Source organism: Anopheles moucheti, chromosome 3, assembly GCF_943734755.1.
Source record: "Anopheles moucheti chromosome 3, idAnoMoucSN_F20_07, whole genome shotgun sequence".
Classification (NCBI taxonomy): domain Eukaryota; kingdom Metazoa; phylum Arthropoda; class Insecta; order Diptera; family Culicidae; genus Anopheles; species Anopheles moucheti.
The window spans coordinates 78142697-78156298 of record NC_069141.1 but is presented as its reverse complement, the minus strand read 5'-3'; the positions used below and the strand labels follow the sequence as shown (position 1 = coordinate 78156298).

General features: G+C 41.4%; 1 protein-coding gene across 1 annotated transcript in view; it reads left to right on the top strand.

Annotated features, from left to right (window-relative positions):
* LOC128303025 (zwei Ig domain protein zig-8) overlaps positions 1-13602 on the top strand; it is a 123740-nt gene that overhangs the window by 36240 nt on the left and 73898 nt on the right. The window contains exon 3 of the mRNA XM_053039877.1: positions 7005-7079. Within this exon, the coding sequence (XP_052895837.1) occupies positions 7005-7079 (75 nt within the window). The remainder of the gene's footprint in view (positions 1-7004; positions 7080-13602) is intronic.

The following is a 13602-nucleotide window of genomic DNA, read 5'->3' as shown; positions in this document are numbered from 1 at the left end:
GATCGTAACCGGTTGCAAGCGGGGAGGGGGCATGGGAGAAAAAGGAGACTGGGGCTGGGAGGCGGACCAAAAAAATAAAGCAACATGGCGCCAGAATATTCTACGGTGACACTTTTATCATGACACGCGAAAACAGCAAAAAAAAACAGGGCTAGAGTACCGACGGCATCCTTCCGGTCTCGTCTACGGACTGCGCTCATAAATGATTCCGGTTCAACGTTTTCATTCGCTCCGCGCTGGAAGTGTGTGCAGTAGTGTTTCGTTTCGCAATAAGTTTTACAATTTTTCGAGCATTTCTAGACAACGCTAGGGACAGAATGTTAACTTCGCTGTGTGAAAGTGGGAGCGGCACGGCAGAACAGTAGTACGATGAGAGGTTAAGAGTTATAAAACACGCTAGGCAGGGACGTGATAGATGAGCGCCCCGCTGGGAGGGTAGGTGTAGTGCGGATCACCAGGACGGCAAATGAGATTTTCCCGGATCATGGTTGCGTTCCATCGCGTTGCGCAGGGTGTAGCTCAAACTTTTGCATCATTTGATTTCATCACACCGCCCCAACCGTGATCCGTTCCGATCCCAGCTGGTCACCGACGCTTCCGATAGGGCGACACGTTGTAACAGTGGAAAGTTTTTCAATTTCACAAATTGTTCCCGACATTACAACTTGCCTTGTTTCTTGACACCAACTTTCTGGGCGGGCGCTATCGGTGGCCTGCTTTTTAATGACACTCGAGTTTATAGGTGGAATGCCCGCTCAGGGTGTGGCTGTGGGTTTTGCATTAGTGGAAATCACGACACTCAAACCGCAAGTAAGCAAACAGGCTACAGCAAAGTATGATCCAGTGCCTTGCGGAATAGACTTAAAAGAAACATTTGCCCTTTAATTCGTTATCGTTCCCTTCGAACGCACCCGATACAAGAATTAACTGAGCACACTGGCAATGCTTGGCCAAACAAAAGACGATCTCCGCTCAAAAAGCGAGTTCCACAGCGTTGGATGGAAAACAGAGGATTAAAACACACAACTTTTTGCTTTCTCCACCTGAAACCCGTCTGCCAGCGGGTTCGGAGACGGACACAATCCATGAACTCACAATTTTTACGACCCATACCATTACCACGGCAAAAGTTAGCCAATGATTATGCTATTTAAGTTTGATGTCGAATGTTGAAATGCGAAGCAACAAAACACGCTGGGGCGGGGGTAAATATCACCACTCGAAATGGGGCTGTTTTGTGCAAAACTACATGCTTAACCGGGTAGGTTTAACCGGGGTTTTTGTGTTTGCGTTTTTATTTCACTTGCGCCGTGTTTTGTTCGGTCTCTCTAAAGCAAACGACAAAAGTTCCACTTTCTACCAAAGCGGACTTTGCGAAACAATCGTCATAAGGTACGGTAGTTTACGGGTGTCTCATTGCAGCAGAATCATATCTTAATGTTGCTTACGATCGGATGTAGTTTTTTGTGTGTGGAAATGGTACCTGTTTGTGAGGACACATTGGAGGAGGATGTTTTTTAGAATTGCATGGAACTGTCTGATATAATAAAAATTATATTAAAGTCCTTAAATATGTCGTTAAGAAAAGGTTAAGAAAGAATCTACGATATCAACGTTCAGAATATCGAGAGTTTAAGCTTAGAAAATAAATATATTTTGCTTATATTATCATAAGTTCTAAAATATATTGCATTGAAATATTCTCTACATGTTCAAAGTCATTCGACGACTATTAACAACAACTCACCCAGAGTCATACATTAAATATCTCCTATTATCTCCTATACTCCACTCAAAAATGTTTGTAAAGCTTTTATGATTTGCAAAATTCATCACTGTGTGCATAGTATTTCGTACAAGCAAACATCTACGCTCCATTGTTTACTTGAGTAGTACTCGAACGCTTCCACCAGTTTAGCCTGAAGCTCCCCCTCTCAACGGTTCATTCCAACCGTAGCTTGTATTCGATTTTTCATCCCGGAAGAAATGGAATATGAAACATCTCTCCAGCCCAAGCACCATAAACCCGGTAAACGTTGCGCACAAGCCGCTCTGGAAGACTCTGTGTCCCGTTCGGTGGTGTGCTTCGGGTTTCCACCGTACTGTACCAAAGCTCCAGCTGTGGTTCAGCTCTATACGCTCGATTGCTTCTAATTTTGGAATAATTCTTCAAAACTCTTCACTCACAAATCCGGACCTATTTTCGGGGATGGATGGCTCCCGGGTATAGGGACGGCCCCCTCCTGGCCATGGTAGGCTGTTTGCTGGTTATTCATCATGCTGGCCGTAAAAAAAGGCGGTGGCAGCAGAGTAGGGGAGTGTGGTGAAAAATTAACTTCTCTCCCAGCGTGATGCCAACTCGGAAAGATGATACCAACGGGAGGATTAGGTGAAACGACGGTAGAAAAATTATCCCAGCTCTAGGCAGATGTGATCGTGATGACGTTCGAACGAGGACGGTCCTCAGGAGATACGTCCAAGCTGGAGTACCACAGCATAGTCGCATCGTCGTACCCATCTTTAAGGGTAGCGAAGATGTGCTAATAAAATTATAACCATTTTATGACTTTCAAAAACACGGCCTAAGCCCAGCCAGCCTGTGCTTGTGCCGCAACGCAACGGGAATCAGTCAAACGTTTGTCCATGTTTATCTATCAAGTGTGGGCGACCGGTCCTACGGAACCCATCAAACACCGTAAAGCCAGCATAACGAGCGAAAAGTTAAGCGGCCAATCCGGCCAACCCGACAAAAAACAATTGAGACCCAGCATAAAACTGGACGGACGGCCGTTACAGAGTTGGGGGAAAACAAGAAGGAGGAATGTGGAGTACTGGAATTTCGGACCGGAACTACCGTTTCCGGTAAGTTACGACTTTGACAGTTCGTTCTAAAGCCTGTTGTTTGTAGATCGTCCTAAGATTGTAAACCGGATGGCCGTCGTATCTGATGCAAATGTACGATGCTGCACGGATCGTACGGATAGCGTTGAGCATTGCGACAATTGGAAGATTGAAGTAAAATTCCACAGGTCATACCATAAAAAGAATTGTAAAATATTATTTAATTCTAAAGCCATTTAAGCTTTCTACTCAGGTAGAAAAATAAAATCCAATCACAAGTACTGAATTTCTAAAATTAATTTGGTTGTATTATAAACTCTATTTTCAATTTACCTTGTCGTGAGAATTTGCTAATATTTATCAATTTGCTTTACGAAAAAATGACTGCGAAGGTTGAAATTAATTTAAACCTTTGAAGAATTATTTTTTTGCGAAAAAGCACCTGGATTTTTCATTAAAAAAGAGTAGACCCGTAACCGCGCGACCATGATTTACTAACGTAAGCGTAACAAATAGACCATCCACCTTCCCGAATGGTGCAGTTTTGCAGACAGCCTGATATTATCACTCTAAACGGGTTCTGGTAAAAGGCATTTAAAATAGTGCACCACCACTAAAAAAAACACCCACACACCCACAACGTATCACCACATAAAGCACCGGCAATTCTCACCGATGGAACCGATATTATCGCCGGTACGGACCATAATTGAACCACTCCGGGCGACAATATCACATATCATTGCCAATGTGTTTGGAAGGCTTTGTGTTCGGCTTTGCCCGGCTGTACCTAGTTTGGAATGAAAAAGCTTTCACTCACTATTTCTAAACCCAGGGGTTATGTGTGGGAAAATGTCGGAAAAATTGCGATAAAAAAGCGCACATTTATTTTCCCTCCCGCGCAACGAATGCAGCGTTGCAGGGCATTGGTCGTACGACGATTAACGAACGATGGCGGACGGTCGTCGGCAGGCGCGAAACGGAATTGTTCGTGACAGCATGGAAAATGATATTCTTTATTAAATTGTTGATAAATGAACCTTTGCGTTACTCTACCATTTCGACGGGGGAATACTAGCATGCTGAATTGCAGCTAACAAATACTGATTTCCAATATTATAAACGGTAAAGAAATTCTTAAAATACGAAGTTTAGTTACAAAAATGTGTAACTATTGGTTGCTCTTTCATAAAACGCTGTGTGAATGGTTTAAACTGATTTTTCAAACAACTCTCTGAGTATTCAACCAATTTTTCTGATGAATGTTTATTTTTGTTTTGTGTCATAATGTTAATTTTATACCATAATAATGGGTATTTATTATTTTAATTCTAGCTTTTATAAAAATTGTGTAAAATTTAGGTATCTTTCTTAACTAATTGTACAAAAGCACCCATTATTGTGTTCAATTAATACGTAAAATATATTTAAGTAAGTGATACTGTTCGATAACATTCTCTTGGAACCTTCCGTTAATATTTTTCGCAACTTTGTATGTACAGCGACACAATTTCCGTGCCTCTGCTCACTTTAAATCATAGTGTGCTGTGCACGCAAACGCCTCGAACTAGGCAGAAAGTTCTTAAATTTGCATTTCACTTTACGGCAACCCGTAACGAAACTGGTGCAAGCTTCCGGAAGCGCTGCAAGTGCCACCACAAAACCATTGCCAACGAATCATTCGTCGTGCCTTTTGTCGTACAAAACGGTGGGCACGGAGCCCCAACTCCAAAATGCAGAATGAACGCTTCCCGCCCCGCCGAACTCCCGCAATCAGTCATCGTTCCTCGCTTCGTCGCAGGTTGATGATTCGTTTGAGGGGCCCGAAGCAACCGTAATGGAAAGCAAGCATGGAACAGGGCAGGAAGCAAAATCTTGGTGGCATATTATTTATATGCTACGAAACCACCACCTATGGTAACTCTACTCGCCCGATGAAATAAATCTTTCGCAAACATTTGACAAATATTGACTGCGGCAAAGGAATGGAAATCGTAACGATGCCATCCCAGCATGGAAGCGGCTCAAATACGTACACATGTGTGGTCCTCACCAATCCGCCGTAAGGTGGCCATTTTTTCCCAGGTGACATTATGCAGGCAGTCACATATACTTTATGGGTCGTTTACGTCGCCAAGACGCTGCACCTGGAGGAGAAGAGGAGGGCGCGTCACCCCTAGCGCTGAAGTGGATCGGTTTCGTTGAGCACAAATTTTTGAAAGTAGATTTTTATGTCCGTGCCTCTATTTGCATATTATTACGTACGCGCCCCAAATGTCAAGTGCGGAAGCAATTGTTGGAACCATTTTTTCCACCGGTACCACCGGTGCCTCCGGTGGTACACCTGTAGCAAAAAGGTGAGCTTTTTTGCATGCTTCGCTTTCGGTGCAAATTATGATGCTTCAAAATGGTGCGAAGGTTCGATTTCATCAGTACGGTTTCGTTGGGCAAAAATAAAAGGGAAAACAGAAACACAAAAGCCAAACAACAAAATTTGTTCGCCTGGTAGATGCGGTAGATGGTTTAAGCATGTTATTGGTTAACGTATGACAAATCGTTGTTTGTTCGTTTATGTCGTTTCAAGCATTGGGTGGAGTGTCTTTAACAAGCTGGAAAAACCGATGAAATCATCCTCGTTATGTATTATTTTCATGCTCAAATTGATGCAAAGATTTGGAATTTTTGCGCTATATATCAAAGCGAGTTCTCTCTGACACTGACGATGAGGTTGCCGTGGTCTGCAAGTCCATGCTCATCTTGAACACATCATCTCTTGAGTGTTTAGAAACCGTTGGTTATATGCGTTGAGTTTTGGAGCTCCTGATTTCCTGAAAGGATTTTACTACGGACTAGTGAATTTTGTATTGGATTACACACTCGATGCATGGAGTTCCTTGTAGATATTTATTTAATAAAACTCTACGTGACTGGAAGGTACAATTGTACTTCTCTGCACCCTTTAGTATCGTCATATTGTTGTCCTGTTTTTAATCCAAAAATTTCGAACTAATGCATTAGGAAGATCGTTTGAGCTCAATTTTCCTTAGTCTCATAGCCTGATTAGAATGCTTTCTCTAAATTATTTTCTTTTTTCTCCATACTACCAGTGAGAGTTCACTGATACTGCTCACTGTTCTCTCGCAGATATTATATTGATATTTTTACTCGTAAAAAATATGAACAGGATTAGGATTAAATAATAAATTAAATGTGTCATTAAACGCCTCAGGTTTGTTCACCTTGTTTCATAATTAAAATGAAAGTTTGTTACAAATATTTGCATATTAACATCGTCTATTTCAGGGGCGGCCCGGTGGCATGATGGTAGCGGAGCCGGTCTTCACACGAACGGCCCGGACCAAAATCCCATCCGGACCAATCCCCCGTAGCAAGGACTGACTATCCGGCTACGTGGTAAAATAAGTCGATACGGCCAGGCCGTTCTAACGAAACAAAAAAAAAAAAAAAAAAAACATCGTCTATTTCGTTTCTTTTTCCATTTATTGCAATATTCAACCACTTTTCAAAACAAAAAATTTAATTACAATCATGTTTCTCCCATGTTCCTACTCATTAATGATGTTAAATGATGTTGCTCATGGACACAGTTGCACGAACGGCTAAAAACGCTAATTATAATCCCATTCATTAACTACCCTCACTTTGCCTAGCTTAAAAAAATATCGAATTTACCAAAAAAAACGCAACTCCCTTGGCCGCTTTTCTAAATCATTCGCTACATTAATTTATTAGCACATCAAAATCGAAAAGCATTGCATATCGCGAATTTCGCCTACATTACGACGAGTTCGAAAAGCACTACTACTTACTTTTGCGTTGGGGAATGAACGAAAGATTAGCACAAACCGCACACTCATCAATCACGAAGATAAATGATGATTATTTGTATTTATAAGCGGATACGATCTATCCCTCTCGATCCCACGCTTCCCACGGAACCGCGTTCGGTGTATGTGGCCAGATGTGCCGCATGCGGATGTGATGTAATGTAATTTATATTTGCCCAAATTGGTTACTTTTCTCGTGATGTTTTTTTTCTGTTATTTCTTTTCTCACTTTCACGCTCACTCGCTATTGATGACTCGTGCCATTGCGTGGAAAGCGTACTTACCACTTCTTTCCATTTTTCTTCTCCTTTTCAGGTGATGGCGCACAACACAACCGTCCAGCTTGGTGGTGTCGCGTTCCTGGTGTGCAAAGTGGCCGGCGTGGACAGAGTGGGTGTAAATTGGGTTTGTCTAAGTGTTTGATTTGCATTTCCTTCTCACCATATTGCACTAAATTATAAGAAAACTTGAATCATTAAGCTCAAAAAGCTCGGAACCAATCTTTGTGATTGCATCCATAGTGAAAGGTGTGAGTGTTTTTAACACTACGAATGAAATGAAACCACTCACATTGTGATGCATACACAAAATCAATATTGGAACTGAGCGATAAATCTGGATGAACAGCCTTTCCCTGAATTGGATAAATCCACTCATTATAGATTATAGGAACACAATTTCATTAATTTATTAGTGTCCTCTAGTTTGAACTGTGAATTACCAATTCAGTTATGATTTTTTTGTAAATTATGAGTTGAAGTTTTTTAAAACTTTTGAACAACAAATACCACAACATTTAATTTCCTTTTTATATTCAATATTTACTCTAGTGAACCATCAACCAGAGTCATTCATTACAATGCACGTACTTGTGGTAAAATTTATTTTAAAAACATCAAAGTTTAAATTAAGCGAAAGAAGAAAAGAGTTCGAGCAAAAGCGTTGGAGCTTTTTCGTAAAACAACTCATACTTCTTTCCATGTTTTTTTTTCTCGAAATATGAGCCAATCTTTCCCCTTTGAATCGGTGCAACCATAACGAGTTTTTATTTCAATTACCATTCATTTGATGTACAGCCGTGTACAGCCGTTTCGGATCCAATTCGTTTTAATTGCAAGCTACCACACACCATTCCATTCGATTGAAGCAAAACAAATGAACACGTTACAACAACGTGACAAATAAAATGGATCCACCGAACTGGAAATGCCCCGTTCAGTGTATTCTTAAATAATTGTGTGTTACGCATCGTGCAAACAGCATGCATTGCCATCATGCCAATTAAAAATGTGTCCTTTTCCTTTCGAAAGGTAATAACAGTTATTATAAAAAGGTCGATGAAGAGTGCTTGATAAACAAATATAAAAAACCCCTTCCCATGATAGAACTAGTTTTGTTCGTATCAATTTACACAAAGGCCTCTGTGCCTATTTTCCCCACCCCAGTTGAAAGCTTTCTTTCGGAAAACGGGGTTGTGCGGGCAAGCACACTTCGTGCACATTGATTTATGGCGATTATTTACGACCACCGGGGCCAACGATTTCACTGCAGTATCTGGTGCGCTAATCCTCATTAGCTTTCGGACTCGTCCAGCCAGCATGCCCCGGTTTGTGCTATCTTTTTTTTTTGCTGCTGTTGTTATTTTCGCCAAAGAAAAACACATTAGCCTACCAAGGCGGCTTGCTGTGGCCGGTCTCGCGTTAGGCTCAATAATTTAAGCACCGTGCAGCGTACAGCGGGAACAAACAAGTGGGGGTTTTATGAAGAAATGGAGCCAAAAATTCTCGTTGCCTCCAGTGGAAACGGGAAAGGTATTCTAATCTTCTGGACGAAATGGATCGGCTCAAGCGGCAAATTTAGGGCGAAAGAAAAACCAGCATAACAAATTCGCCGAATTGCACGGCACACCGGTTCAGAAAATGGACCAGCTTCGAAACTAGCACTGAGTTATAAACAAACAAATAGGGCGCACACATTGCGATGGAAGGTAAACGTTTGGATTCGCTTGAAAAATCCGACAGAATTTGGCGAACTTCTCACTGAAGGATTAGAAGAAATGCAATTCGAACCGGTTACGGTTGATCCAAACCGTTGCCCAAAGCCACGAGATGATCCGTGGATGGCCTGGATTTTCGTGGTAAATGCTCAGACAATTTTTAATAAATAAATATCCCAATAAAGACCCTTTCCGGTTCTTGGAATCGTAATCTAAGCGCTTTTGTGCAATGGACGATGCAATGGACGATGCATGCACCACCATCTTTGTTCTCGTGACTGGGGAGTGGGAAAAAAACATGAACACATGCAATGACAGCATTGAAACTGTAACAAACCGGTGCTGTAAGGGTCATAATTTATCTTAATGTTCATGATAACTTATTTGCTGAGCGAATATGGAGGACGAAGCGTTGCAGTGCTGCTTAGCACTTTTTGAATGGCATTCGGAACGCGTGTAACGCGTGGGTGCATGAGGGAACAGTTAGCAAAAGAAATTATTGCACACTCTGTCGCTGGCCCTGTTCCCAGCCCTGCAGCAACACATTTTCAATAGTTCAAAATGTGCTGGACATCAAAAAAACACCCCCAAGGGGGGACCACGATGGGGGGCAGTGTGTGTGTTTTGCATACGTTAGTGATTATTTATGAGATCCTCCATCCACCCGGCCCTGGCCTGGGCTATTGAACCATCCATGTGATAGTATTTCTTTCTAGTTTTCATCTGTTTTGTTTTGCCCTGCAGTAGGTCCATTGTTTGTCGACCATTATGCATCTGCTTTGTGTTGCTCAGGGGTTGCTTTTTCCTGTCCTGTAACGTGATCGAGAGCGGCAAGCTTTAGGTTGTGTTGTGAGCAAACTGGACTGGACTGCTGGGGAAGGTTGTGTTGGGCATGTGCATTGCGCTCATTCAGCTGGGATGGGAGTTCTGATGCTTCCGAGCATGCATGGCGAATGGTCCTGACGGGCGGGAGATTTTATTGTCAAACGCGTACGTTGGCCTGATGGCGACACACGACCTCCGTGTGATCATGTCAGATGACGATAAAACTGTTGGGTAAAGTTCACCTCAACAGCGCTGTTCTTTGACCTTGTGTCATGTTTGCATTCCAATGGGTAATTTTTCCAACACAAAGAAAACACGCTACTATTGGGCGAGACCGAAATAAGCAGAGTGAAATCATTCGCCAAAGTATCTGATTGATTGATCATTTAAATTTTAATTTTAAGTAATTTAATTATTTATTTTTTTGCGCATATCGGAGAAGGTGTTTAGTTGCTTGTAAAATCCTTTGGAATCCAAAATTGTTTATTCCTTTAAAATGTCACACAGCTGGTCATGTTAAAACTTTTGATTGTGCAACTCCCCTTAAACTTATAACAAAGTGTCTAATATTGTAAGAATATGTTACATTTGTTATATCGTTATTATAACAAAAAACTACAGAGACAAAAAAGTTGGTTTCAAAAATGTATTCATTCCACGTGCATTGACTCACTTTCTATAAGAATAATTTTGATTATAAAATTTATCAAGCTCTGTTATTGTTGCAAATTCGAATTTTATAAGTAGATTTTTAACAGCCTCGTTATAATTAGAGACGTTCAAAATTTATTTCTCTTCTTTTCTGGATTGCAACAGGAATAGGGCCCAATCTTCGGAATGCAGCCCTTTTTATTGTCTTGCTGGTGGCGCCCTCTCCCGTAATTTGTTTCAAGCTCCGATCCTCCAGATGAGCAGGTTGTGTCAAAAACTTTGACAGTTATATTAAACAAAAAAGGTTAAACTTTAGTCCTTCTGTAACTATTACTTGTTGGCAACAAAACTTGTATCAAATTATTCCTTTACAATCCCACAATCGTTAACTATGCAAACGATTAAACCCATCCGTCTATTTCCCAACCCAACTATCCTATCGGTTTGCAACCGCTAGTGGTGTTTTAATAGATTTTAGTTTCGTAATAAAGCCTTAAAATTCTCGCTCCACAACCTTACTTTACTCACCGCAAAGCTGTTGCTACAGCTGCCGATTAAGCGCAGGCCGGTTGCGCCCATAACACAATCCAGAGTAACCTAAACTGACAGAGTGGATCGTTAAAAGTTTTGCGACATAAAATTAGTCGACCGAGCAATCAATAAGCTACTACGCACTTCCTTTTCACTCGGGCCCACTTGTTCACTCCCTCTCTCTCTTTCTTCTCCTGGTATGTTCAAATTGCCGGTAATAACACTTCAATATTGTGCCATAAATCTTCCCAGTTTGTTTTGGTTTTCGGGAAGCAGAGGGACGCCGTTGGTATGGTGGGACAAAACGGAAGCAAATGGGTGCTCTGTTTATCATATTCGATTGTCAACAGTGCTGCGGGACAGTGCGCGATGCTGCAAGGCATTGTGGAAATTGAATGTTGATTTGACTAACGGCAGACGGCGGTGCGGATAAATGTAAGTGTTCTTTTATTTTCGTTGCTCGGAAGACGCTCCCGCATAGATCGCTTCGTGATGGATGCGTTCAAGTGGCTGTCGCGATTGTTTTATCCCTGTTCGAGCCTCAGAATAAAGCTTCAATTTTTGTTCGTTTCCCTGTGCATGGGTGAGACTATATTTTTCAGTGCGCGCACACTGTGCCAAACAGGGATGAAACGTTTTCGGCTTCTGCACGCCCACTAGAGCGTTGGCTGCCACCATTAGGGAAAATGATTGGCGATAAAATAGAACATTAAGCACGCGTTGACTCGCAAAGCTTGTGCGGCGTTCTCGGCGTCCGAAACCGGATGCTGCAGTGGGATGGTGGTCCTTTTTTATTTTGTCCGCCTCTTGGTATTGCTAATACTGGCCGTCAAGAATCAGTAACGAGCGTTGTAGCGTTGAAAGAACTTTGAAGAATGGACGAGTGGATGTTGTTAGGGACGGGCCAAAAAAAAAAGACAAAACCAAAACAGACGAATCGTTTCCAGCACTACGAAACGAAGTCAAAAACTGCCCGTCGAATGGTGGTTGAAAAGGGCAGTAGACAGCCCACGGCTAGCAATTTAGTGGCAGGAAGCTGAAGCATTGACGGCGGGGTTAGAAAGGAACCGTTGCAACCCAAAAAATAGATCAAATATTTCTTTGCGGGACTGGCTTAGTAGTGGCCAGAAGATAGACAGCCATGGTAAATGTGATAAATCAGTGCAATTTTTACTAGCTTTGCTTGTTCTTTTATTCTCCTGCCCTTTCGCGAACGAATCATCGATTGAATTTCATCGAAAAGCGTGTGTAGCGTGAGGTATATGCAACTCTTTTGCAGAGTAATTCTATCATAAACGTAGAATTGAAAAGTTATCGCTTGATATCTTATTTTCAACCTATGAATTTAATGTAAAATTACTAACAATTTGAAAATGTTAAATAAATATAGGAAATTAAGCTATATCCAATGCTAAATTATCCAATGTTCAAAATTGTTGTCTGAAAGTATCAAGTACAGCTGCAATTGAAAGACCTAGACAAATATGACGAAACCGGCTGCAAAAAATAAATCATTTTTGATCCAGCCCCATCCAACGCTCCTTCGACGAACAACCGAAACCGAAGAACGTTAAGCAACGAAACTAGCAAAAGAAAACAATCAACAATGAGCTGCGATTGGTTTCCTTCCCAAATTCGATAACGATATTTATTTTCCGCCAAATGCATTGATTGTTATCCGTCCGTATTACCGGAAGGAGAAGTAAACAGTAGCAACGGAAAGAAAAACATAAACCGGCATCGGCTTTACGCCGGGAGATTATGATACGAGTGGGAAGCAAAATAAAAGAGGGAGCAACAGCAAACAAAATGCCATGCAACTGATGAAACGTTGGAACACTTCTGCTAAAAGCAGAACACCATTTCATCCACCTCCTTCGCACGGTGCGCGTTCGCATTTGAAAGAATTCGCAATTGTATCTTGATTGTGCCAAACAACCGAGGGTTGCTGCACGCTCGGTGATGGATATATCGCTTTCATCCTACTGCCGACAATGGAATCCCGGCACGCGGAATTCCCCGAACCGGTGTTACCGGCATGCCAGCAGAAAAGTGCTCGCCAAAGCAGCACACTTCACATGTAGAATATTAAAAATGTTTTTAAAGAAGTGAACAGGAACGTCGTACGGCTTGCGAGACCCACACACGGATCGGATGGTTTGGTGAAAAGATCAAACGATGCAAAGCTAAAGGGGTGTTGAAAATCCGCTACAATTTATGCTCGTATGCGTCACGCGAGCGTTAGTTCGGCTGAATTCGGTTCCGTTTTGTCGTTGCGATGATGTTTAGATATATTATTTATGGCAATCGATCTGGCAAAGGGCAAATGTAACGTATGTTTGTTTTTATTGCGCGATTATGTTTGGGAGCTTGTCGCTGCTTTTCGATTCTTAGTGAACCATATTCACTTGACATTTGCTTGGAATCCTTTTTGATAAAAGTTTAATAGAATAGAATGAAGGTACAATCACGCCTAGGTTCTCGGTTCTTTGGAGCCTTTTTTATGTTGCCATCGATGCTACATATACAGAAAGGAAATAATAGACCTCATTGTTTCAGTTTTTTTTAGCAAAAAGTCAACAGCATGACTATTTTAAAACCAATCGGAGTGAAAATGTTCGCTCATTAGACAAAAGTTTATAAATGATCTAATTTTTTGTATCAAATTCTCGAGATTTCTCTCTAATCTTGAGGTAACAGCCTACTATATCATGCCTGGCATTTCTGGCCTACTAGACTTATTTTACCACATAACCGTAATGTCAGTCTTTGCTTCAGGTTTAGCTATATTTATGAAGCTTTGAATCACTTTACTGTAGAAGTTTCGTTATGAAATAAACACAAACCTACAGACAAACAAACATAAAACGATAAATTGAATCTTGCCTCAACAGTCCTTATATTTCCAAT